Source organism: Bos indicus, chromosome 1 (genome assembly GCF_029378745.1).
Source record: "Bos indicus isolate NIAB-ARS_2022 breed Sahiwal x Tharparkar chromosome 1, NIAB-ARS_B.indTharparkar_mat_pri_1.0, whole genome shotgun sequence".
NCBI classification, from domain to species: domain Eukaryota; kingdom Metazoa; phylum Chordata; class Mammalia; order Artiodactyla; family Bovidae; genus Bos; species Bos indicus.
The window spans coordinates 146,312,082-146,338,102 of NC_091760.1; the positions used below are offsets into that span (position 1 = coordinate 146,312,082).

General features: G+C 44.0%; 1 protein-coding gene across 2 annotated transcripts in view; it reads right to left on the bottom strand.

Moving 5' to 3' along the window:
- Positions 1-10,016: 10,016 nt before the first annotated feature.
- Positions 10,017-26,021, bottom strand: part of MCM3AP (minichromosome maintenance complex component 3 associated protein) — a 42,286-nt gene continuing 26,281 nt past the window's right edge. For both annotated transcript variants that reach the window (XM_019963710.2, XM_019963703.2), the window contains exons 21-29: positions 23,232-23,385; positions 18,864-19,122; positions 18,551-18,648; positions 17,402-17,792; positions 16,087-16,344; positions 15,488-15,617; positions 13,178-13,384; positions 11,195-11,345; positions 10,017-10,304 (exon numbers count right to left, since the gene is read on the bottom strand). In XM_019963710.2, coding sequence (XP_019819269.2) covers positions 10,146-10,304; positions 11,195-11,345; positions 13,178-13,384; positions 15,488-15,617; positions 16,087-16,344; positions 17,402-17,792; positions 18,551-18,648; positions 18,864-19,122; positions 23,232-23,385 — 1,807 coding nt within the window. In that variant the 3' untranslated portion in view covers positions 10,017-10,145. The remainder of the gene's footprint in view (positions 10,305-11,194; positions 11,346-13,177; positions 13,385-15,487; positions 15,618-16,086; positions 16,345-17,401; positions 17,793-18,550; positions 18,649-18,863; positions 19,123-23,231; positions 23,386-26,021) is intronic.

Consider the following 26,021-nt stretch of genomic DNA (forward strand, 5'->3'; position numbering starts at 1 on the left):
AGAAAGTATACCAGAAGACCCTGAAATTCTGTTCTGTTCCCCCAAATTCACATTTCCTGGGAGTGGGGAAAAAGCTGGAAGTTTTTCTCCAGGGATGTGCCTCCATGTGGAAACACAAAGTGTGGGAATAAGGACTCCAGCCTATATGGACATCTCAAACTCATTTCAATTGGTGTGGACTTTGAATGCTGGTATTTTACTGGACTGGATTTTTATGAGCAATACATAATCATTTTTTAAAATTTCTAAGATAGAAAGGAAAAACCTATAAAATCTGAGAATTACAGATCAGAGTTTCCAGGGACAGTCACGAGAAAACATAATGCTTCTCTCTACTTGCACCCTACCAATTCCATCTTGTTTAATAAATAGGACACAGAAGACTGAGAGTTTTGGCCTGGACAGCTGGGCATATAGTACTGTCACTTCTAAAGTAGAGAAGGCTTAGGGAAAACTTTCAACTTAGATTCAGTTCAGTTCAGTCGCTCAGTCGTGTCCGACTCTTTGCGACCCCATGAATCACAGCACGCCAGGCCTCCCTGTCCATCACCAACTCCCAGAGTTCACTCAAACTGAGGTCCATTTAGTCAGTGATGCGATCCAGCCATCTCATCCTCTGTCATCCCCTTCTTCTCTTGCCCCCAATCCCTCCCAGCATCAGAGTCTTTTCCAATGAGTCAACTCTTCACATGAGGTGGCCAAAGTACTGGAGTTTCAGCTTTAGCATCATTCCTTCCAAAGAAATCCCAGGGCAGATCTCCTTCAGAATGGACTGGTTGGATGTCCTTGCAGTCCAAGGGACTCTCAAGAGTCTTCTCCAACACCACAGGTCAAAAGCATCAATTCTTCGGTGCTCAGCTTTCTTCACAGTCCAACTCTCACATCCATACATGACCACTGGAAAAACCATAGCCTTGACTAGATGGACCTTTGTTGGCAAAGTAATGTCTCTGCTTTTCAATATGCTATCTAGGTTGGTCATAACTTTTCTTCCAAGGAGTAAGCATCTTTTAATTTCATGGCTGCAGTCACCATCTGTGGTGATTTTGGAGCCCCCAAAAATAAAGTCTGACACTGTTTCCACTGTTTCCCCATCTATTTCCCATGAAGTGATGGGACCAGATGCTATGATCTTCGTTTTCTGAATGTTGAGCTTTAAGCCAACTTTTTCACTCTCCATTTTCACTTTCATCAAGAGGCTTTTTAGTTCCTCTTCACTTTCTGCCATAAGGGTGATGTCATCTACATATCTGAGGTTATTGATATTTCTCCCAGAAATCTTGATTCCAGCTTGTGCTTCTTCCAGCCCAGTGTTTCTCATGATGTACTCTGCATATGTTAAGACAGAGATGCCCATTAGACGTTCAAAGTGGACAGGTTGAATAGGCTGGCATTCAAGAGAGAGGACAAAACTAGAAAGACAAATTGGGGAGTGGTCTGTTTTCAGTTGATATTTGGAAACATAAGACTGGATGAAATCAACTAGGGCATAAATATTTCAGAGAAGAATTTCCAGGATCAGTCCAAGGGCAGCAACAATTTCTAATCTAGAGGAGGAGGAATGGCCAAAGAGAGGAGAAAAACTAGGGAAATGTGAAGTCAGGGAAGCCAGGAGAAGATATGGTGATCTGTGCAAAGATTATAAAGGGATTGTAATGTAGCAAACAATTTACTGGTGACTGACAAGAGCAATCTCAGATGTGAGAAGAAAAGCCCAGTGGTAGTTAAAAAGGTGGGGGGTGTGTGTGGATTTCCAGTTAAACATATCAGACTGAGCACAGGCATTGACTACCATTTCCTACTTAAACCCTACTTACATAAAGTAATAAGAGATAAAAATGCATAGTAAAAGCATTGGAGAGGAAGCACCAATAAACAAATTCAGTTCAGTCACTCAGTCATGTCCGACTCTTTGCAACCCCATGAACTGCAGCACGCCAGACCTCCCAGTCCATCACCAACTCCTGGAGTTCACCCAAACCCATGTCCATTGATTAGGTGATGCCATCCAACCATCTCATCCTCTGTCGTCCCCTTCTCCGCCTGCCCTCAATCTTTCCCAGCATCAGGGTCTTTTCAAATGAGTCAGCTCTTTACATCAGGTGGCCAAAATATTGGAGTTTCAGCTTCAACATCAGTCCTTCCAATGAACACCCAGGACTGATTTCCTTTAGGATGGACTAGTTGGATCTCCTTGCAGTCCAAGGGACTCTCAAGAGTCCTCTCCAACACCACAGTTCAAAAGCATCAATTCTTCGGCGCTCAGCTTTCTTTATAGTCCAACTCTCACATCCATACATGACTACTGGAAAAACCACAGCCTTGACTAGACAGACCTTTGTTGATAAAGTAATGTCTCTGCTTTTGAATATGCTGTCTAGGTTGGTCATAACTTTCCTTCCAAGGAGTAAGCGTCTTTTAATTTCATGGCTGCAGTCACCATCTGCAGTGATTTTGGAGCCCAGAAAAATAAAGTCAGCCACTGTTTCCCCATCTATTTTCCATGAAATGATGGGACCAGATGCCATGATCTTAGTTTTCTGAATGATGAGCTTTAAGCCACCTTTTTCACTCTCCTCTTTCACTTTCATCAAGAGGCTCTTTAGTTCTTCTTCACTTTCTGCCATAAGGGTCGTGTCATCTGCATATCTGAGGTTATTGATATTTCTCCCGGCAATCTTGATTCCAGCTTGTGCTTCTTCCAGCCCAGTGTTTCTCATGATGTACTCTGCATAGAAGTTAAATAAGCAGGGTGACAATATACAGCCTTGACATACTCCTTTTCCTATTTGGAACCAGTCTGTTGTTCCAAGTCCAGTTCGAACTGTTGCTTCCTGACCTGCATACAGATTTCTCAAGAGGCAGGTCAGGTGGTCTGGTATTCCCATCTCTTTCAGAATTTTCCACAGTTTATTGTGATCCACACAGTCAAAGGCTTTGGTCAATAAAGCAGAAATAGATGTTTTTCTGGAACTCTCTTGCTTTTTCAATGATCCAGCGGATGTTGGCAATTTGATCTCTGGTTCCTCTGCCTTTTCTGAAACCAGCTTGAACATCTGGAAGTTCACGGTTCATGTATTGCTGAAGCCTGACTTGGAGAATTTTAAGCATTACTTTACTAGTGTGTGAGATGAGTGCAATTGTGCGATAGTCTGAGCATTCTTTGGCATTTCCTTTCTTTGGGTTTGGAATGAAAACTGACCTTTTCCAGTCCTGTGGCCACTGCTGAGTTTTCCAGATTTGCTGGCATATTGAGTGCAGCACTTTCAAAGCATCATCTTTCAGGATTTGAAATAGCTCAACTGGAATTCCATCACCTCCACTAGCTTTGTTTGTAGTGATGCTTCCTAAGGCCCACTTGACTTCACATTCCAGGATGTCTGGCTCTAGGTGAGTGATATCACCATCATGATTATCTGGGTTGTGAAGATCTTTTTTGTACAGTTCTTTGTATTCTTGTCACCTCTTCTTAATATCATCTGCTTCTGTTAGGTCCCTACCATTTCTGTCCTTTATTGAGCCCATCTTTGCATAAAATGTTCCCTTGGTATCTCTGATTTTCTTGAAGAGATCTCTAGTCTTTCCCATTCTGTTGTTTTCTTCTATTTCTTTGCATTGATCACTGAGGAAGGCTTTCTTATCTCTCCTTGCTATTCTTTGGAACTTTGCATTCAAATGGGTATATTTTTCCTTTTCTCCTTTGCTTTTCAATTCCCTTGTTTTCACAGCCATTTGTAAGGCCTCTTCAGACAGCCATTTTGCTTTTTTGCATTTCTTTTTCTTCGGGATGGTCTTGATTCCTGTCTCCTATACAATGTCATGAACCTCTGTCCATAGTTCATCAGGCGCTCTGTCTATCAGATCTAGTCCTTTAAATCTATTTCTCACTTCCACTGTATAGTCATAAGGGATTTGATTTAGGTCATACCTGAATGGTCTAGTGGATTTCTCCACTTTCTTCAATTTTCAGTCTGAATCTGGCAATAAGGAGTTCATGATCCAAGCCACAGTCAGCTCCCAGTCTTGTTTTTGCTGACTGTATATATAGTTTCTCCATCTTTGGCTGCAATGAATATAATCAATCTGATTTTGGTGTCAATCATCTGGTTATGTCCATGTGTAGAGTCTTCTCTTGTGTTGTTGGAAGAGGGTGTTTGCTATGACCAGTGTGTTCTCTTGGCAAAACTCTATTAGTCTTTGCCCTACTTCATTCAGTATTCCAAGGCCAACTTTGCCTGTTACTCCAGGTGTTCTTGATTTCCTACTTTTGCATTCCAGTCCCCTATAATGAAAAGGACATCTTTTTGGGTGTTAGTTCTAGAAGGTCTTGTAGGTCTTCATAGAACTGTTCAATTTCAGCTTCTTCAGCATTACTGGTCGGGGCATAGACTTGGATTACTATGATATTGAATGGTTTGCCTTGGAAACGAACAGAGATCATTCTGTCGTTTTTGAGATTGCATCCAAGTACTGCATTTCGGACTCTTTTGTTGACTATGATGGCTACTCCATTTCTTCTAAGGGATTCCTGCCCACAGTAGTAGATATAATGGTCATCTGAGTTAAATTCACCCATTCCAGTCCATCTTAGTTTGCTGATTCCTAGAATGTCGATGTTCATTCTTGCCACTCCTGTTTGACCACTTCCAATTTGCCTTGATTCATGGACCTAACATTCCAGGTTCCTATGCAATATTGCTCTTTACAGCATCAAACCTTGCTTCTATCACCAGTCTGGTTATTGTTTTTGCTTTGGCTCCATCCCCTCATTTTTTCTGGAGTTATTTCTCCACTGATCTCCAGTAGCATATTGGGCACCTACCGACCTGGGGAGTTCATCTTTCAGTGTCCTATCTTTTTGCCTTTTCATACTGTTCATGGGGTTCTCAAGGCAAGAATACTGAAGTGGTTTGCCATTCCCTTCTCCAGTGGACCACATAAAGAGAGGTCAACAAAATCAGAGAGGCTGGGAAAATAAGAAGGAGTAATAATTGACTTGGGCTTCCCTGGTGGCTGAGACAGTAAAGAATCCGGCTGCAATGCAAGAGACCTGGGTTCGATCCCTGGGTTAGGAAGATTCCCTGGAAAAGGGAATGGCTACCCACTCCAGTATTCTTGCCTGGAGAATCCCATGGACTGAAGAGCCTATCAGGTTACATGGGGGTCACAAAGAGTTGAACATAACTGAGTGACTCTGTGCGACCCCAGAGATGGCAGCCCACCAGGCTCCCCCATCCCTGGGATTCTCCAGGCAAAAACACTGGAGTGGGTTGCCATTTCCTTCTCCAATGCATGAAAGTGAAAAGTGAAAGTGAAGTCGCGCAGTTGTATCCGACTCTTCGCGACCCCATGGACTGCAGCCTACCAGGCTCCTCTGTCCATGAAACGACTGAAGCGACTTAGCAGCAGCAGCAGCAGAGTGACTACCACTTTCACTTTCAATAACTAACCTAGCAAGGCAGAGACAGCTGAAACCCATGTGTGGAGGTAAAGTCTTTCAGAAAAAAGACCATTTTTGCCAATGAACTGGAGGTGCAGAAATTAGAACTGGTGGAAAGTTTGAATAAGAAGCAACGTGACAGTAGATCCTTTCTCTGGAAGCCTGCTGCAGTTGAGTCAGATCAAGTGTGAACTCAGGCACAAGGCATAGCTGAGGGTCACTGAAAGCAGGGTGTTGAACAGAAGTCTCCACTCATATGGGAGTTCCACTTCTCCCACTAGCCATATAGCTTCAGGCAGTAGGAGGATTTCTCTGAAGCAAATGGTGCTCCCATAAAAGACCTGCAAACACTGACAACTGGGATCCAGTAGAAAAGCAGAGAAGCCTATTAGTTCACATAGAGCTTCCAGCAAGCTCCTCAGAGCTCCATCAATAAGCCAGACATTCAAGGAAGACCTCTAACATGAAAGGCAACAAAACACACAGAAAAAGGAAAATTTTGAGAAATGGAGATAATTGAAAGTTGTGGAAGAAGACTTTCAGAAAAGTATGTCCTCAGAGATAGGATGTTGCACCCATGAAACAAGAATTATCTGTTGAACTTCCCTCGTGGTACAGTGAATAAGAATCCGCCTGCCAATGCAGGGGACGCAGGGTCAATCCCTGGTCTGGGAAGATTCCACCAGTCACGGAGCAACTAATCCTGTGCATCACAACTACTGAGTTGGTGTGCCCTAGAGCCTATGCTCTGCAACAAGGGAAACCATTGCAATAAGAAGCTCATGCTCTGCAACGAAGAGTAGCCCCCTGCTCACCTCAACTAGTGCAGTCCAAAATGAATGAATTACAAAAAATAATCATCTGACATATTCTAACCCTCCCTGCCTTATTTTTCTGTGCTTATCATCAACTAGCATGCCAAATGTTTTGCATATCTTATTGCCTGTCTCCCTACTAAAATATAAGCCCTCTGTAAGGGCTGAAATTTGTTTCACTTGTTGCTATATCCCCAGCACCTGGAGTAATGCCTGGCATATAGTAAATACTCCAAAATTATATACTAAATAAATGAGTGAATGAGCACAAGTCTCTAATAAGAAACACTAGGGAAAAAAAATTCTCAGAAATTAAAAATATGGCAGCAGTTTAAAATTTTTTTAACTTCTTAAAATTGAAGTATAGTTGATATACAATATTATATAAAAGTGTACAATATAGTGATTCATAATATGGCAGCAGTTTTAATGTCACTAGAACAGAGAGATAGAGAAATTTTAGGAGTAAGATAAAAAGATAAAGATATTAAAAAATTAAAAAGAAAATTGGAGCATCAATACAGGTGGTCAAACATCTGAATAGTAGGAGTTCCTAAGGGAAGTAGTGGAGGGGAAGAATGCATTAAATAACTTCCCCAAATTCCCAGAATTGTAGAGAATTTTCTAGATTGAAAAAGCATGGGAGAATGTTTTCTAAAGAAGCCTCCAAAATCTCCCATCTCACATACTCTTGTACTATGTGGTCTTACCAGTCAACCTCATTGAGAAATAGGACCTATGCCCCATCCCTTGAACCTATAACCAATTGCCTATAACCAGTAGAGACCCTGTACAGATTCCAAAGCTGGGCTTGCATTTTGCTCACTGGGACACTTGCACTTAAGCCCTGAGATGCCATGTGAGAAGTCCTATCTGAGGCCACCTTGCTGTGAGGAAGCCAAGCTTCATGGTGAGGTCACATATGGCTAGCTACTCAGGTTGAAAACCCCAGCTGAGCCCCTAGTCAATAGTGCAACATCACCTGCCAGCTATATGAGTGGGTTGTCTGGGACATCCAGCTTAGTCAAGACTTTGGATAACCACATTCCCAACCAATGCATGGAATAGCTGACTTCTGCATGAGAGATCGCAAAAGAAAGCTGCCCAGCTTTAAGCTGCCCAAATTTAACCTATGGTTGGGGTAGTTTGTTACACAGCAAAGAGTATTGGAAAGAACTACTCTGTGCCCAGCACAATAAATTTGGCAGGGAATAAAGGAGAGAGACCAATACATCGAACCGTGTTGAGAAATTTAAGACCATCAGGGATCAGATCAGATCAGTCGCTCAGTCGTGTCCAACTCTTTGCGACCCCATGAATCGCAGCACGCCAGGCCTCCCTGTCCATCACCAACTCCCAGAGTTCACTCAGACTCACGTCCATCGAGTCAGTGATGCCATCCAGCCATCTCATCCTCTGTCGTCCCCTTCTCCTCCTGCCCCCAATCCCTCCCAGCATCAGAGTCTTTTCCAATGAGTCAACTCTTTGCATGAGGTGGCCAAAGTACTGGAGTTTCAGCTTTAGCATCATTCCTTCCAAAGAAATCCCAGGGCTGATCTCCTTCAGAATGGACTGGTTGGATGTCCTTGCAGTCCAAGGGACTCTCAAGAGTCTTCTCCAACACCACAGTTCAAAAGCATTAATTCTTTGGCGCTCAGCCTTCTTCACAGTCCAACTCTCACATCCATACATGACCACAGGAAAAACCATAGCCTTGACTAGATGAACCTTTGTTGGCAAAGTAATGTCTCTGCTTTTGAATATGCTATCTAGGTTGGTCATAACTTTCCTTCCAAGGAGTGTCTTTTAATTTCATGGCTGCAGTCACCATCTGCAGTGATTTTGGAGCCCAGAAAAATAAAATCTGACATTGTTTCCACTGTTTCCCCATCTATTTCCCATGAAGTGGTGGGACCGGATGCTATGATCTTCGTTTTCTAAATGTTGAGCTTCAAGCCAGCTTTTTCACTCTCCACTTTCACTTTCATCAAGCGGCTTTTGAGTTCCTCTTCACTTTCTGCCATAAGGGTGGTATCATCTGCATATCTGAGGTTATAGATATTTCTCCCGGCAATCTTGATTCCAGTTTGTGTTTCTTCCAGTCCAGCGTTTCTCATGATGTACTCTGCATGTAAGTTAGAGATAATCTTTAAAACTTCGAGCAACAACAAAACAAAAACATAGGGGAACGATTTCCAATGTAAAATTATATTTCCATTCAAATGATGGACCTAATGTAAGGGTGGAATTAAAGACATTTTAGATATGCAAACTCAGAAGGCTCTAAAAGATGAGCTCCATCAAAATGAGAAGGCAAGCCAAGTCAGATATGACTCAGAATCCAGGAAATGTCCAACGTGTGGCACAAAGATGGGGGTTTCCCAAACGGTCATTTCCAAAAGAAGATGGAAGTAGCATACTACCTGATGCACAGGAGTGTTGATAGAAGCTTTACATTTAGTGACGAGAGGTTTGGGTGAAGTCGAACCAGGAACACAGACAACAAGCAAATGAAAAAACAAGACAAGTGACTCCAGGGACAACAGTTGTACATAGTGGAAATGTCATCATAAACCAATACAGGGCTCAATAGCAAACAGTATTAATACACCCATAGTGAACTCTGAATGCAGATTTCAGCTAACATTAAACTATTTTGGGAGACTAGTGGCAGAGGAAATGTAGTATGCATGTGTGGGTGATACTCATTGCAGAGAGGACAGTATAAGGGCTAACTCATTTTCTATTGTAGGAAATCAATAGATAATTTCTAAAATCAAGATTAACAAATAGCATTACTGAAGTCTTTATTGAAAACATGAAGTTAATCACTGAAGAAATCCCTAAGAGTCGATTAGTGTTTGTTCTAGGGGATGCAAAGTTTGGCTGGTAGATTCAGATTTGGTAGGATGAGGAAGTTCTATTCCTACTGCTTCTTGTTTCTCAGTGAAATAACAAGCAAGTCATCATCTAGAAATGTATATTTGAAGAGAATGAGAAGATATGAAATAGGGGGTGTGGGATATAGTAGGGAGATGCTGAGTGCCAATTAAAGATTGATGATCATACTCAACATCACCAAGTCTATCTTAATACCCCTTTCTGTGTATGTCTCAAATTTATCCCTTCTCTCCACACCAACTGCTAGCAGGCTCATCTTTCACCTGGACACCTGCAGCAACCCTCTTTCGAAATTCAGGGCTTGTTTTCCTAATGTTCCCCACAGGCAATTTTTAAAACAAAATGTGACCAAGTCACTTCTCTGCCTAATATCCTCCAACAGCTGATTCCCACAGTACTCACAGTAAAGCAGCAAGGGTTGCTGTGACCTGGCCTATCTTCTCACTTGGCACTACTACCAAACTGGCACCTCCAGGTTTTCTTCATATCCTCTCAGATATATTCCTACACTCCTCTCAGGAATTCTGCTCTCTCCTCCACCCAGTCCCCTGTGTCCCCTTGCTCCCAATCCAGACACATGCTCTATGCCTCAGAGATATGTACATATACTGTTGGCTCGGTACATCTGTTGTCTCTCTTGAGGTGTGAGCTGGTGGGGTCCCTGCACCTTATTCATCCCTGCATGACTGATTTTGGCACATGAGGGACTACAACTTTTGCTGAGACAATGACCACTGTTACACACCAAAATGTAACACCAAGGGTTGCTGGATGACAGAAGAGATTATGAAAACAGATAAAGAGTATCAAGAACATTACACAGGAGGGAAACAGACTTTCATTGTGAAAACTGAGGAAGATTTCATTAGATAGTCCAAAGGTTTATTTGCATGATTAATAATCACATTTCCAACATGCATCAAGCATCTGAGAATAACATTATTTTGAGTAAAATAAAATCTTCTGGACCCTTTCTCAGTTCCAGTGGCTCAAATGTCCACCATGTCCAACAGTGCAGAGAGATGGAGCTCAGAGACAATGTCCTCCTCCCGTGAACTCTGGATCAGCCTTTCTAGGTGCTTCAGCCGTTCAGTCAGAGATGTGCCTGTTGCCTCTGACAACTGCAGTTGCTTTCCTATCCTTTCATTCTGTTTGAACAAATAAAGAAACTAAAAGTAGTTTTGGTATATCCATAAGCCAAGATATATTCTCTCTAAAGGCACTAGATCCAGCTCACGTTAGAAACCTCTTCTGGGGGCTGTTGGGCTCAACAAACTCCTCTCTTGGCATCTATCATACATCCTTCCAGCCCCTTCCAACACACACACACATATAGCTGGTATCATCTGCACATGGAATGTTTTCTCTTCTGATTCTACCATGAACAACTTCTAGTAATTTTTATTATATATCATTGTTAAGAACTAGGAACTATTCCATAATATATACTGTGACTGCTAAAGCAGACTCTCATCATTGGCTATTTAGTTTCCACTTTTATATATTATAATTAACACTACAGTGAACAAAAATACATTAATTTTTGTCATATACAGTAATTTCTTTAGGGCAGAATTGCTAAGTTAATCAGTACAAATATTTTTAAGGTATCTGCCAAACTAGTAATTGGAAACAGTATGTCATCTTACACTGTTGACTGAAGCCCTGGACTTCTGTGAGCATGCCTTCCTCATTAATTCTCCTCATGGAAAGTCAATCCCAGAAAGGGGGGTCTGGATGATGCCAAAGCTTGGACGGTATGTGCTCCATGAACCAAGCCACTGTTGTCAACTTGACTATTCTCAACGTTTTACTACATGTCCACACATGGTTATGGGTTTTGTTCAGTTCTTAGCACATTTCAATCCCATTCTTCACTCATTTCATAAGCAGAAATTCAAAATTAGCTGGGCCACTATAACACTGACAGATGAAGTGTAAGAAAAGTTCTAATTTAAGCTAATAAAGAGACCTTGCTTTTTTCCCATTCTGTCAGTCGTTAAGTCTAATACAAAAGCCAAATGTATTCTCTTCTCACCTGAGGGCTTGCAGTCATAGATGTTTTCATCACAGGTTCAATAGTCTGAGGCAGAGACACCAGATTCTGAGGAAGGTAGAGGGGAAGGCACATTGAATCTCTAAGTGCTCCTGAGTCCTCCGACAACCACTGCTGAAGCTGATCTTCAAACCTGAAACATTTGCATATTAGGAACAAAAAAATTATCTATTAGGAAGAAAAAAACTATCACTCACTTTTCTCCTATGTATGCTTTAAATTTTTTAAAGCTTTGCTTTTTCCTAAAGGTGGAATTAAGTTATAACATCAACTGAGAAGCAGAGAAATATAACAGGTTAGGATCTTCTCTTTAATTTATAAACCTGATTTCTATTTAATGAAAAAGGTGGCATTTATCCAAAACAACTGTTTTTTTTTTTTTTTTTTAACATTACTTGTAATTCTCTCATTTGGTTTATCTTCTTTGGCTTATTTTGCTATTATGTGTGTATAATTAATTAGTATCTTTTTGGATTATCCAAATGTATGAACTGCTGCTTATAGTTTAAGACTAACCCAAAGTAACATCCCACTGCAAGGAGATCCAACCAGTCCATCCTAAGGAGATCAGTCCTGGGTGTTCACTGGAAGGACTGATGTTGAAGCTGAAATTCCAATACTTTGGCCACCTGATGAGAAGAGCTGACTCATTTGAAAAGACCCTGATGCTGGGAAAGATTGAGGGCAGGAGAAGGGGATGACAGAGGATGAGATGGTTGGATGGCATCACCAACTCGATGGACATGGGTTTGGGTGAACTCCAGGAGTTGGTGATGAACAGGGAGGCCTGGCATGCTGCGGTTCATGAGGTTGCAAAGAGTCAGACACGACTCAGTGATGAACTGACCCACCGCCACCTAACACACTCCAGAGCTGTCCACTCTATATACTTAGTCTTTTTAAGAGAAACAATCTGATCCAAACTGTTTACATGATACATACCTAAAAAAACCTACTTTTAGAATCGTAACACATTCGTTCACTCTCCTAACACATCTTATCAAGCTTCCACCAAATACTAGGCACCATTCTGGGTACTAAGTTTACAGGACTGAGACAGAGCAGACAAGGCCAGCTGCAGGCAGCTTATACTTAAGTGGGGGGAGACAGACAAGGGAAACGTCTGAAGGCTAGAAAGACAAAGCAGAGACATGGGCACAGGGTGGACTGGTAAGATGGGTAAGGAGATCCTTGCTGAGTAGACATGAGCAGAGACTAGAAGCGAGTACAAGGTGAGCCAAGGGGATGTTGGGGGCGTGGGGGAAGGGAAGGGCTGCAGAAGACTGGAAAAGTGAGAATCACAGTTTTTGAGGAATTCATGTCCTAGGGGAGCAGAAACACAGAGGTGGTGACTAGAGAGGGAAATGGGACCAAGACAGGGAGAAATGGCAGCATGTTTTCATGTTTGTACACTGATGGGAGAGTGAAGGACTCTCACTGGACGAGTGTCCTTGAGTGGGTGGGAAATGAGAGTCCAGCCAAAGGGAGGGACTGACCTTGCCTCCAGGACAGAAGCTGCTGGAGGGAACAGTGCACGAGGAGGCAAGGGGACAACAGTGCAAACTCCTATCTTGCAGGTTTTCTTTCTTGGTAAAATCATAAACAAGGGTGGTGGGGGAGGCAGAGGAGGGTCTACTCCAGCTCCTGACTTCCTGCGGTATGGGGATGCACCCACATCCTCAGTCAGGTTGGCCAGACAGACAGAGCAGGTGCCGGCCACACTCCACAGAGGCTTATTAGCCAGCTACACTTAGTTCCCAGTAGGAAACTCAAGACCTTCAGTGATACACAATCAATGAAACTGATTTCAAGTAATAAAGCAGTTTAAGGCACGCTATCAAGGGCACTGCCTCTGTCCTCACACTTCACACTTGCCTTCTTTTTCAAAGAGTCTCATCATTGAGATCCTTGCTAACCCAGCAGGAGGCCTAAAGGACATAAGGAACCCCAGGGAGCAGGCCTCACCTCTTGCTCTCCTCTTTCTCCAGCAGCAGGCTGCTAGACAGACACTGGGCCAGGAGCTCCTGGGCCGAGGCTCTGTGCATCAGATCCTCCGAGCTGGGAATCCGCCCCTCTTGGCTGTGCTCCACACCTCTCTTCCCTTTGCGGTGCACGTGAAGTAATGGAGTAGGAAGCTTGTTTCCAGAAGGATGAAAAGATCTTATCCCCAAACTGTAAGTACATGTTTTGAAATGCTTACAGTCAACAAAGAGAGGGAGGAAAGGGTTCCTCTGGCATCAGGTAGAGTGGGGGTGCTTTGGGGTCAGGCACGGGTGCCAAGGGCAGGCAGCCTCTGTCTTGCAGGAACTTCCCCTCTCCTGGGCAGCTGGCCTCTCAAAGCTTCTCTACTGTAAGCTTTGCTTCCCATTACAGGGTTAGCAGCAGATTCTGTTTTCCCCTAACATTGGCAAGGTTCTTACTTTTGCATTTAGCTCCTAAATCCATCTGGGAAATTTTTTTCTTTTTTCTTTTGCTGTGACTTGAGGCCTGTGGGATCCTAGTTTCCCAATTAGGGATTGAACCCACGGCTGTAGGCAGTGAAAGTTCTGAGTCCTAACCGTGGGAATGCCAGGGAATTCCCCTGGAAGTAATGATTATAGCAGTGGGAGATGAGGGTCTAATGCTTTTTCTAAACAGATGCCAGTGTCTGTCCTCTCCTCATTAATTTCCCTCATTTGGCATGGTACTTTTTATCACATATGGTTCTGTTCTTTCATTTTTTCCATTGTGATCCATTTGTCTACTACAACTTTATGTTTTGATATCAGGTAGAGCAGACCTTCCTTGTTATTCAAAATTTTCTCAGCAATTGCTACAAATTTTCTCATTCTGAAGAATTTTAGAATTAACTTGGCAAGACCAGGGGTAAACATCCTTTTGGGCTTTTGATTAGAAATGCCCTGGACATGGGTAAGCCTATGGCTGATTCATGTTGCTATTTGGTAAAAACCAACACAATACTGTAAAGCAATTATCCTTCAATTAAAAAGAAATTTTTAAAAAAAGAAATGCCCCGACTTTACAGTTTCAGAACTGACACCTTTATAGTATTGCATCCTCCAATTAACAAGGCATTTATTTTAGGTTTTCTTTGCATCTTCAGGACCCTGAGAATCCACTCCTAAGGGTTTAGCACCTCTCCTGGTCAGTTTGTGTCCATACGTTCTAGATTTGTTGCCATTGTGAATGAGAATTTTTATCGGTTGTAGGTTGACCTGTCTGATGACCGTGCTAAATGCTGAATGGTTCTAACGGTGTGACTGTTGATGATCTTGAACTGACAGTTTTACCCTCTGGAAACAACAGTTCCTCCTCTCTTTCAATATTTATGCCACTGTGTCTGTGTGCTAAACTGGGCAGGGCCTCCAGGAGAACAGTGAACAACGGTGATGTCAGGGGCAGTTCAAGGCTGGTTCTAACTTCAGTGTTTCTCATGTTTTACCAAGAAGCATGGAGGCTTTGGGCTAGTTTTATGGTAGGTAGCCATATCAGGCTAAGGAATTTTATCCAAGTTTAGTAAGGAATTTTATTGGGAATGGGTATACATTTTTTTTCTTGGCGGGGGGGTGGTGGGGGGGAGAAGGAATGGCTATAAATGTTAAGGAAAGCATTTCAACACCTAGTGAAATGATCACTTATTTTTCTGAAATGGCAGCAAACTCCATGAATAGGTTTCTATTGTTCATATTGTTCAGCACAGTATAAAGTGAGCTTGTGAGTTTTTTTATATACTACAAAACTACAAGTGCTAACATTTTACTTAGTATTTTTGGGATCAGGTTTGTAACCGAGATCAGAGGTCAGCCTTCTGTCCGTACTCTCCTGGCTATGTTACGACTTCAGGGTCAGGTTCGTCCAGTAAATAAAACAAGATGTCTGCTTTCTCTGCTCTACAACAGTTTCTACTACATGGGAAGAATGATCTGCCCCCATTATTTGTTGGAATCTTCCCACAATGGGCTGGATTTCATATATGTGTCCGAAGTTGCTTCAGTTTTGTCTGACTCTTTGCACCCCTATGGACTGTAGCCCACCAGGCTCCTCTGTCCATGGGATCCTCCAGGCAAGAATACTGGAGTGGGTTGCCATGCCCTCTTCCAGGGGATCTTCCCCACCCAGAGTAAGTCTTCTGCATCGGCAGATGGGTTCTTTACCACCACAGACACCTAGATTTCGTGTATAGGCTGTGAATTTCTGCAGTATACTCTGGAAGAGAATACAGTTTACTCTCTTGGCTGAGGGATGACAGAAACATACACTGAACACAGATCTCACCGGCCCTGACTCAACTGTAGCTCCTTCTGCGTCTGCATTCTGGCTTGTTCCCACAACAAAGGAACGTCGTATTTTTTCAAATGGTTTTTAAAAAAATACACGCATATCTGACCATCTTCACTCAGTGCCTCTGAGAAAACAATACAAAAGAAAAGATTATCAAGAGAGCAACAGGTGACCACCTGATGATGTTTGCTTAAATTTACTGACTTAAGGACAAGCCCTTCTGATTAACTGAAGTCACACAATCATGTGACTTCCATGCTTGAGCTAAATATGCTCCAGGTGTCCATAGGTCATTCAAGGTCCAGAGAGGCTCATGTCCAGACCTCTATGCCCAGTGTGACTACTCAGAGAGGTCTCTCTAAGGCCAGACTCAGGGGCCCATTTCAGGGAGATGAGTGCAGGCTCTATCAAACCTTCTCAGCTCTTCCCAAAGTCATCTGGAAGTCACTGGCTTGAAGAGATATAGTCCTAGGGCAAGGATGGGTGGGGACCCACAGGAAAGACACAAACATCAAGTAGACATTTTTCTTTGCTGAAACTCGACCAGGAAAGTCTCCTGAGGAGTCAGCCCCTCAGCACCAAGCACTAAGTACCTGATGTGACGGGAAGCCTTGGGGGTGTCCAGTCCCTGAGCTTGTGGTTGATGCACAAGGCGATGACGTCATCCCATGGGATCTCAGCAACCGAGGGCCCAGCCCTCTGTCCCGGGGAGGGGTGCCTGCTCTTCCACCTGCTGTATGTGGTGCAGAGCAGGCTCTCCACCTGCGACTGCAGGACAGGCTGCGTCTGGCGAGAGCTGGGAATCTGGGAGGCATACTGGATGACCATGGAACACATAGGGAGCCAGGGAGCTGGAGAGAAAGCACCAAGGAGTTACAGGGTTTGGTAGAAATCTACATGAAATGTTCTTCACTCTGTATTTTTTTTATAGAAGGCAACTGTGTAGCTGAGAAGTCAGTATTCAACTCTGAATACAACAGAACCATAGTTGTTAAAAAAAGTACATTTCCCTCCCTGTGTCCAGGTAAGGGATGCAGTTACCCAGGCCACAGTTCACAACAAAGGGTCCATACTAGGGGGGCTGACTGCACAGGTCTGTGGATGCACCCAGGAATTTGTATTTGACTCAAGGAGACCTGGTCCCAGAGCTGTGGGCTTCTCTCAGGGAGGCCCGACCTAGCTCACCACAGAGGATTTACACAGTGAAGTTTGTTTCTCTTTGGGTTCCTTCAGCAGCAAACATCTGTTAAACCTACTGGAGATCACACCTCAAATTCAGAAAGATGCCTGAGGCCTCTGCTTCACATGGTCCAGAGAATGGCCCTACCAAGACCACATGAGCAAAAACAGCCTCCTTCCCTCCTAACAGCATCAGCAAGGGAAGGGACAGCTCCTTGAAGCACAGCAGCCCATAGCATCTGTGTCAGGACAGCCCAGGAGCCTCACTCGGGCACAGCCAGAGCCACAGAATGAGCTTCTCTAATGGAGAAGGAACCCTGGTGTCACAACAGCACTGAGCACCACGGCCCAGGCAGAGCCAACAGCATGGAGACAGGACTGCAGTGTCTCCATGCCTTCAGCTCCCAAAGGCCATGGTGCAGGTAAGATGGGACCTGCTACCAACCGAGAAACCCTAGGCCTGGATTCAGCACTCCTCCTGACACCCCCTCCTGGGGCTGAGCAGACACCCACAGACCACTCAGCTGGTGGTGGAAGGCCAACAGCTCCCGCTCCAGAAGACCCCAAATCGTCCTGACATCTGAACCCAAAGGCAAGTGCGGGTGGAAGCCATGGGGGGCCAGGGGCACAGTGGTGCCCGACATCTGCTAGTGTCCCTACAGCAAAAAGGATCAGGGGAATGCAGCCCCCACACTCCTTCCAGCCAGTCCCCTCGACACAAGCACGTACCCCCTGCAGGCGGAAGATCCATCTGTGGGAGCTGGAAGCCAAGGATGGCTTGCCTCAGCCAGGCCAGGTGCTCCGGGGCGTTCCAGTGAAGATGAGGAAGCAGCCGGCTGCCCCCTGCCTCAGCAAACTCGGCGACAGGCCAGGACAGGTCGCAGAGCTGCTCGGAGGACACTACAGAGGCCAGGAAGCTCAGCACGCTGTTGAACAGCTCAATGATGGCACTTGGCTCCTGTGAGGCCAGGCCGCCCAGCCTCCGCTCTCTTCTGTCATGGAAAAACCGGCTGCTAAACTCCCGGCTAACCCCATCTTCCACGTACTGAATGAGGGTCTGGCAGCAAAGTTCAAGGGCACAGGGGCAGTGGGAGACCAGCCACTGCACAGCCTGCGAAACCTGAGAAGCAAAGACAGTGGGGAGAGTTCTAGGTCAACAATCTACGCTGTTTTTCAAGAGGAGGTTCCTGAAGGCGCCCCTCCCATAGCTGCTACAGCAGGTGCCACCGGAACAGCAGCTTCTCACCATGCCAGAGGGGAGCAGAAGCTTCCACTGTAGCTGAGTCTGCTCTCCCTGGAGACCAACACAGCAGGGACCCCGAGAAGGGCTCCCATTCCCATCACCCCTGCCACCCAGAAGGGCTAGAAGCCCAGGGGAAGCACCATGCACATCCTCTCCACCTCACACTGAAAAGAAAACTGTATCTTCAGTTCTTAGAAGGACTAACAGCTTCACTCCATGCCTGGGTGCTTTCACACCCGGTAGTTAGCTTTATCTTTATTCCTGTAGTTATTTTTAAGTCCCGACACTTCTTTCCCTAAATGTAATTGTCAGCACAGACTTTTTAAGGAAACTCTGATAACATTATTTCTTCATATTCCAAGGACAACCACCCTACAAAAATAATCATACATCTGACCCTCAGATATAAGACATGAAGTGTCACAGTTTAAATCTGTAACAACAAAACCTCTGAAAAAAATTTACAGAATTTAATTTGTTGCCAATAGCAGGACTATGAGCAAAATTTATCTTTTATTTTGATATCTGCTTATAATTTTAGAAAGTTTCCTGTCAAAACATAAAATTAAAAGGTAAGGCGTAATATACACTAAATTCAAGATACAGTGAAAGGGAAAAAAATAATGAAACCTTACCTTACTCGTGCCTTTTAAGTCATTAATGGAATCAGGGATCTCAATAACAGTATAATCTGAAATGAGCTTAGCTGAAACCAAATCCTGGAGCATCAGACCTTTAAGACAAACAGACACCAGTCACCCATCTCCTGGTGGAGATTTGCACATGAGCTGAGAAGTCTCACTGCCCTGACCCCTAGAGCCCTGTGCCCAGGCACTACAGTGGCTGTTGTCACATGTGGCAGCACCACGCCACCAGCACTTTCTCAGACCCCAGGCTCTACCCATTTATTAAACATGCCAGCTCAGAAGTGGAACTGCCTTCACAAACCCTCTTCCACGTCCTTCTCCACGGCGTCCCCTCCCTGGCTGGGCACAAGAACCGCCAGCGGAAGCGCAGGCTGGAAGGGCTTGGCCTGCAGGAGCTGCTTGGTCTGCAGAAGGGCCGACAGCCAGTACACGTCCTCCTCCGCCGCGTCCACACTCTTCACTCTGGGAGGGAGCAGCAGCATGAGCCCACTGGCTCCCAGGAGCTCCTTCTGTGTCTCCACGGCATCGAGGGCACCATCACTAAGAGCGCCATGGGCCACCTGGAACGGCACCCAGACCATCAAGATGGACACACTCGTGGACAGATCAACAGTGAGCATCAGCCCCGGGGAGAGCGCAGCCAATTGCTCACTGCACTCCAGGTCGGTCTCCCTCTGTGAGGCCAAGAACCAGTACAACAAACTGTGGGGAAACGATGAATCCAGCCTCTGGTGAGAACTGTTTGAGCACTTTAATCCTAACAGTTATCTCAAACAGGTGTAAAAACAAGTAAGCCTTTAATGACAGTAAAAAGGAAAGGCAAGCCAGCAGCAGAAAAGGGATTCCTACCCATTTCTAAAAAGCAGTGCAGAGACAGGTAAAGGAACCAGAGGATGCCACACTGAAGGGCTGCAGACACGTTGAGCAGGGACCAGACTGTCTGGGCCTGCAAAAGCCCTGGGAGCCCAGGCCCGTGGCACCAGAGCCAGCCAAAGCTCCAGGCCAGGAGGACAAGTCACACACGAGACAGTGGCCCACAGGTCACCCATCCCCCTGCCTCTAAGCACAAGCTGTCCCCCTGGGCCCTGGGCCAGCATCCTGTCCTGAGGATCCCAACACGGGGACATCGCAGGCACAGAGGAGGGGACCAGGCGGTGGGCACCCCGCACCTTACCCCGAGAGCACCAGAAGCTGCACAAGGAGGAGACACGATGAGTCCTTCCCAGGGAAGCCAAACAACCTAAGGAATCGATCCCCAGATTCCCCCAAAAAAGGTTGGCTTGCCATTTCAGTTACCCTCCACCCCACCCCAAACACAGGCCTATGACCAGCCTTTTAGGGCCTCACTCAGGTATAGGCAGGTTCAGATAAGGTGTCTGAGGAGAGCCTTCAACATAAGAGAAAAACTAGAGTAAAAGAATAGAAACCTTAAGAAAATGGATACCACATGGAATGGAAGAAAACTTACACAAAAACCCTAATTTCCTCTGAAGATGCATCCAGAAATAGTCATAAGATGATACGAGAAAGTAAAATAAGGGTAAGAAAAAGGAAATCAATAATACAGTATGTTATTAAAAACTCAAAGATAGCTCCTAGAAAATAATATTAAAAAACAAGATGGAAAATGGGATAGAAAGGATGAAGAGGCTCAGAAGATCAACTGATAAGGTCAAACATTGGTCTAGTCAGAGTTCAAGAGAGAAGAATAAAAGAAGGAAAGAGATGTCATCAAGATGCAAAAACCAGTCTCCAGCCCACAAGGACATACCAAGGGTCCTGTCAAGGACCTTCCCAGATGATGAGGGAAGGAAGTGGGCACCCAAGTCCCAGGGCAAAGATAGCAGGCTTCCCAAGTGAAACAAGGCCAGGCCAGAGAAAGGAATGGGAACGGTTTCAGACATATCAACAGCAATGCTGGATGGTCAGTGACCGTGGAATAAAACTAGAAGGAAAGTAACTTTCATCCCATAATTCTACATACCAAGCTAAACTATGAAGCAAATGTGAGGGTAAACACATTTTCAGACAGGCTAGAGCTCCAAAATTCTCCTCCCATTGCATTCTTCCTTTGAAGAAAATGGAAAACATGCTCCGTCAACAAGAGACTAAACCAAGAAAAAATTTTGCTGCTGCTGCTGCCAATGGCAGCACCTAGTGTTGGATAGGTCAGGCACTGTTCTAAGAATTCTGTCTGTATAACACACATCACCTCATGGGTCCCCATGCATGGCGCCAGCACCATCTCAAGCAAGAGTATACCAACCCACGGTCAGTACCTGGGCCGAGGACCAAGGTCAGGGTGAGAAGTGGAGGAGCGGGACTGCATTCTTGGTATGGAGGCCCCAGAGGCAGCCACACCCTGGGACACGTTTCCAGCCCAAATGGGAACAGGAGAATGGCACCCTCTTAAGTAAGATAATGTAGCAAATACTACGTGCAGAAAAAATAAATGTAGCCACAGAACACTTGCTGGTTCTGGAACACACACATGTGACCTCAATTTCTGAGATATTATAAACTGACCACATAACCACCAGGAAAATGGGGAAGGCTGAGAGCAAGTGGGGTGTTAAGAGTTCATGCCTCACCCAGGGGGTGAGTGCACAGCCCCAAGATAGCCCGCATAATCCCACCTCGTAGTGCTAACGTCCTGGCACCATCACCTACCCTGAGGATGGGCTGAGCCTAGTGACATGCTTCTAACAGTCAGACAAACATGATGGAAAGCCACCATGAAGGTTAGGTTAAAGAGATGATGCCAGCTTACTCAGCTCACGGGAGCTGGCTGATGCCCTATTGTGAGTTGCCTCATGTAGGCCCACATGGCATGGACTACGAGGAAGTGAATCCTGCCAACAACCATGAAAAGTGGGCTTTCAGAGAGACCAGAGCCCGGACTTCTACCTGCTGAGAAATCATGCCCCAGAGGACCTAAGCCACACCTGGACTTCTACCACACAGAAACTGAGTAACAAGCATTGGTTACTTACATATGCCACATTTGGTTTGTGTTTTTAGTTTGCTTGTTTTGGTTCAGCCACGTGGCATGCAAGGTCCTAGTTCCCCAACCAGGGATCAAACCCAGGCTCCCTGTGGTGGAAACAGGGACCACCAGGGAATTCCCAAAGCTGCCACATTTGGAGGTAACATGTTATATGATAATAGATAAAATGCACCTGTTTTAATAGTTAAGTCAGCAGAGAAGATCTAAAAGTGGATAACAGAGAAACAGCAGTATAAATACATGATGTGGAAACAGGACAGAAATCAAAGCTTGGAGAAAAGGGCTAGGAGATGGGGCAGCGGCTGCAATTTATCATCTTAAGTCATGCCATGCCATCTGACTCTTTAACTACATGCAAGTGTTACTTTGACTTAAATCTAAAGGCAAGAAGAACGAACTAATTGTCCAGTAGGTTAAGTATGACTTTATCATCCTAGGAAAAGGGGAAGAACATGTCCCAGGATGTTTCTGTTACCTCTGAATGGTGAGAGCATAGAGGGCTCTTACCATCTTTGTATTTCCTCTATATTTCCTTATATTTTTAAAGTTTTATATATGTATTACTTTCATGTTTAAGAAAAAATATTAAACAGTATTAAAATGGAAAGAAACAAACAAAAATCCTATAGTCAAACTACAATCTGAAGCAGTTCCAAGGACAGAAGTAATGTGGACTAGAGTGTCGCATGCAGATGTCCAGGGTGTGCCATGAAGGAGACTGTCAGGAAGAGGAGAAGCCTGGAGTGAGACCTTGGGGTCAGGACACGGTGGGGAAGGCAACTTTTCCCTGCTCTGAGCATGCAGCCAGTCATGAATCCCACACTGTGGACCCCACCAGACCCAGGTCAGAGAGCTGGCCAGAGCAGCAGCTACCAACGCCAGGTCTACTGAGCACCGAGGCCCACCTGCTCTGCACTGCTATTTTCTAAGTAAATAAAATATGCATCTTCTGAACACAGTAAAACCTAAAATTCATTAATGCAGGTTTGAATCTAATGAGAAAACAGGTTCTCATTAAATAAGACTCTGTGGGAACCAATTAAGCTCAGTAGTGTACGAACACCTATAATGAATAAGAAGTAGAACTTATAATCAAAAGCTGAGGATAACATGAATGTAAAATAAAAACAACTAACCTGAAATGCCTAACACTGAACCTATATGAAAACTGCATAGGACTAAAAACCATTAGTCTTCTGGTAAGACTTGATATATCAGGAAGCTATTTAAATAAAGATGTCAGCAGTTGGCAGACCATGTGAAATGCAACAGACACTGCATTTCTGTGTAATGCTCTGTCATAACCCTCTTGGGTTAATTACTAGAGGTCCATGGAGTTCACGGCTTCTGAACTGTATGCAGAACACATAGGGAAATACAGGTACCTTTTACGATGGTTCTAGCTTTCACCAATTTCTCAAAAAGAGGTCCGTGAACCAAGAGAAGACGTACTGCATCCTGAGAATCTAGCTTGGTCTCTTACACCAAGGGGGTGTACATGAGTCATCAAGACACAAGGAAGAACAGGTACAACACTTGCTTCTGGGCCTCCCGTATTGTTTCAGAGCCACTTCAGGGGAGTTATATGATTCCCGTGATATCTGGGAGGGAGTGTAAATAAGAAAGTTACAGAAGTAAATACACTAAATGATTGTCACTCACCTTGATGCACACGCTGACACAAATTGTCTGATCCCCTTTGCTGCTGAGAGTGTTAAAGAGAGTGAGTGTCTGAATCCCACCAACATCAAGGTATATGTCATCCACTGAGCCATCACCTCCCATGAACTTGACTTTTAACCAATGTGATAGAATTCTGTGAATGAAAGAAAATAACACTTGAAGGAAAGTCTAATTCTAAATGTGAACCACAAAGAGAAATATTACATAAATAGAGATCCACAAACATCAAATCTTACTATGAAATTGATCTGAACAAAGCAGGCTATAATTTTTAAATGGAGTTAGGAACTCTACTGGGTTATATATTTGGGTAGGAAGAGACAGCACTCATTCTAATGTGATGTATGATTCTGAAGCCCTAAGAAAAGATGTTGAACAATCGAAAAGATCCTTAGAGTTTACCGTACAACCCAGCAATTCCACTCCTAGGTTTAAACCCAAGAGAACTACAAACATATGTCCACGCAAACACCTATACATCAATGTTCACAGAAGCATTATTCATAATAACCAAAAAGTGGAAACAACAATTAATGAACAGAAAAATAAAATGTGGTATACTCATGCTGCTGCTGCTGCTAAGTCGCTTCAGTCGTGTCTGACTCCGTGCGACCCCATAGACGGTAGCCTACCAGGCTTCCCTGTCCTTGGGATTCTCCAGGCAAGAACACTGGAGTGGGTTGCCATTTCCTTCTCCAATGCGTGAAAGTGAAAAGTGAAAGTGAAGTCGCTCAGTCATGTCTGACTCTTAGCGACCCCATGGACTGCAGCCTACCAGGCTCCTCCGTCCATGGGATTTTCCAGGCAATATACCAGCCTTCTCCGGTATATTCATGCAATCAAATATTATTGAGCCACAAAATGAAGGATTAATACATGCTACAACATAAATGAACCTAGAAAACATTATGCTAAGTGCTAAATGACAGTCATAGAAGACAACATATCTTCAGGTTCTGTTTGTATGAAATGTCCAGAACAGGCAAGTTTATAGAGACAGAAAACAGATGAGTGCTTGCTAGGGGCTGCAGGTAAGGAGTGGTGGACTGTTAATGGGCATGTGTTTCTTTTCAGGAGAAAAAATGTTCTCCAGTCCTGGGGTATATTGTAGGGTTAATGGCAAACTCCAAGAGTGTTTACGCCAAGGGGGACCTTCCCAGCCTGCTGCTGCCAGTGCCCCCATCCCTGTGGTGAGCCCCTGCCAACCCACACCTCCACAAGAGGCCCTCCAACACTAGCAGGAGGGGATAAGCACACATCTTTTTACTGCACCATCTTGAACCCGAAGTCCAAAGAAATATTTTTTAACCCTTAGATTTTTATGGAATCACAGAAGACTACCGAATAGGAGAAAGAAGGTTGGAAATGTCACACTTCCTGATTTCAAATTGCATTACAAAACTATAGTAACTAAAACTGTACGGTACTGGCATAAAAAAGAGCCACACAGACTAACAGAAGTGAGAGCCTGGAAATAAAAGCCTGCATATATGGTCTTCTAATATTTAACAACAGAGCCCAGAATATTCAATTGAGAAAGAACAGTCTCTTTAAAAATGGTGCTGGCAAAACTGGATAATAAAAAGAACAAAACTGGACCCCTATCCTGCACAAATAAAAGTTATCTTGAAATGGATTAAAGACTTAAACATAAGAACTAAAATCATAAAACTCCTAGAATAAAATGGAAGAACCTCCCAGACACTGGTACTGTCAATGATTTCTTCGGATGTGAGCCCCAAAACACAAGGAGCTAAAGTAAAAAACTGGGACAATATCAAAGTACAAAGCTTCTTTGCAGTAAAAGAAACAAAAGGAGTAGGCAACTAATGAAAGAAGGTATTTTCAAATCCTATATCCAATAATGAGTTAATATTCTAAATATATATGGAACTCCTACAACTCAACAGCAAAACACAAATGATCCAATTAGAAAATAAGTAGATTTGGATAGACATTTTCTTTAAAAAAGACATGTGTGCTGTACTGTGCTGTGCTGAGTCGCTCAGTCACATCCGACTCGTTGCAACCCCATGGACTGTAGCCCACCAGCCTCCTCTATCCATGGGATTCTCCAGGCAAGAATACTGGAGTGGGTTGCCATTTTCTCCTCCATGGTATCTTCCTGACCCGAGATCGAACCCAGATCTCCCACACTGCAGGCGGAATCTTTACCATCTGAGCCAGTAGGGAAGCCCATACAAATAGCCAAAAAGTGCATGAAAAGATGCTGAACATGGCTATCATTAGGGAAGTCAAAATTAAATCACAAAGAGAGATCACCTTACATCATTTAGAGTGGCTATTATGAAAAAGCAAGGCCATTATTAGAGAAAGAAATGGCAACCCACTCCAGTATTCTTGCCTGGAAAATTCCATGGACAGAAAAGCCTGGTGGGCTACAGTCCAGGGGTCGTAAAGAGTCAGGCACAACTGAGCAACTAACACTACTATGAAAAAGATGAAATAAATCATGTTGCTGAGGATGTGTAGAAAAGTAAACCTCTGTGAACCATTGATGAGAATATATATAAATTGGTACAGCCACTATGTGAAATAGTATGAAGTTCCTGATAAAATTAAAAGTAGAACTATCACCTGAAAAAAAAAATGTTCTGCAATTAGATAGTTGTGGTTATACAACTGTGAATATACTAAAACCAGTGAAATGTACACTTTAAATGGGAGAAATTTATGATATGCAAATTACATCTTAAAAAGCTGTTAAAAAAGAAAAGTAATATGTTCTGTAGTTGCTTTAGAAGTATG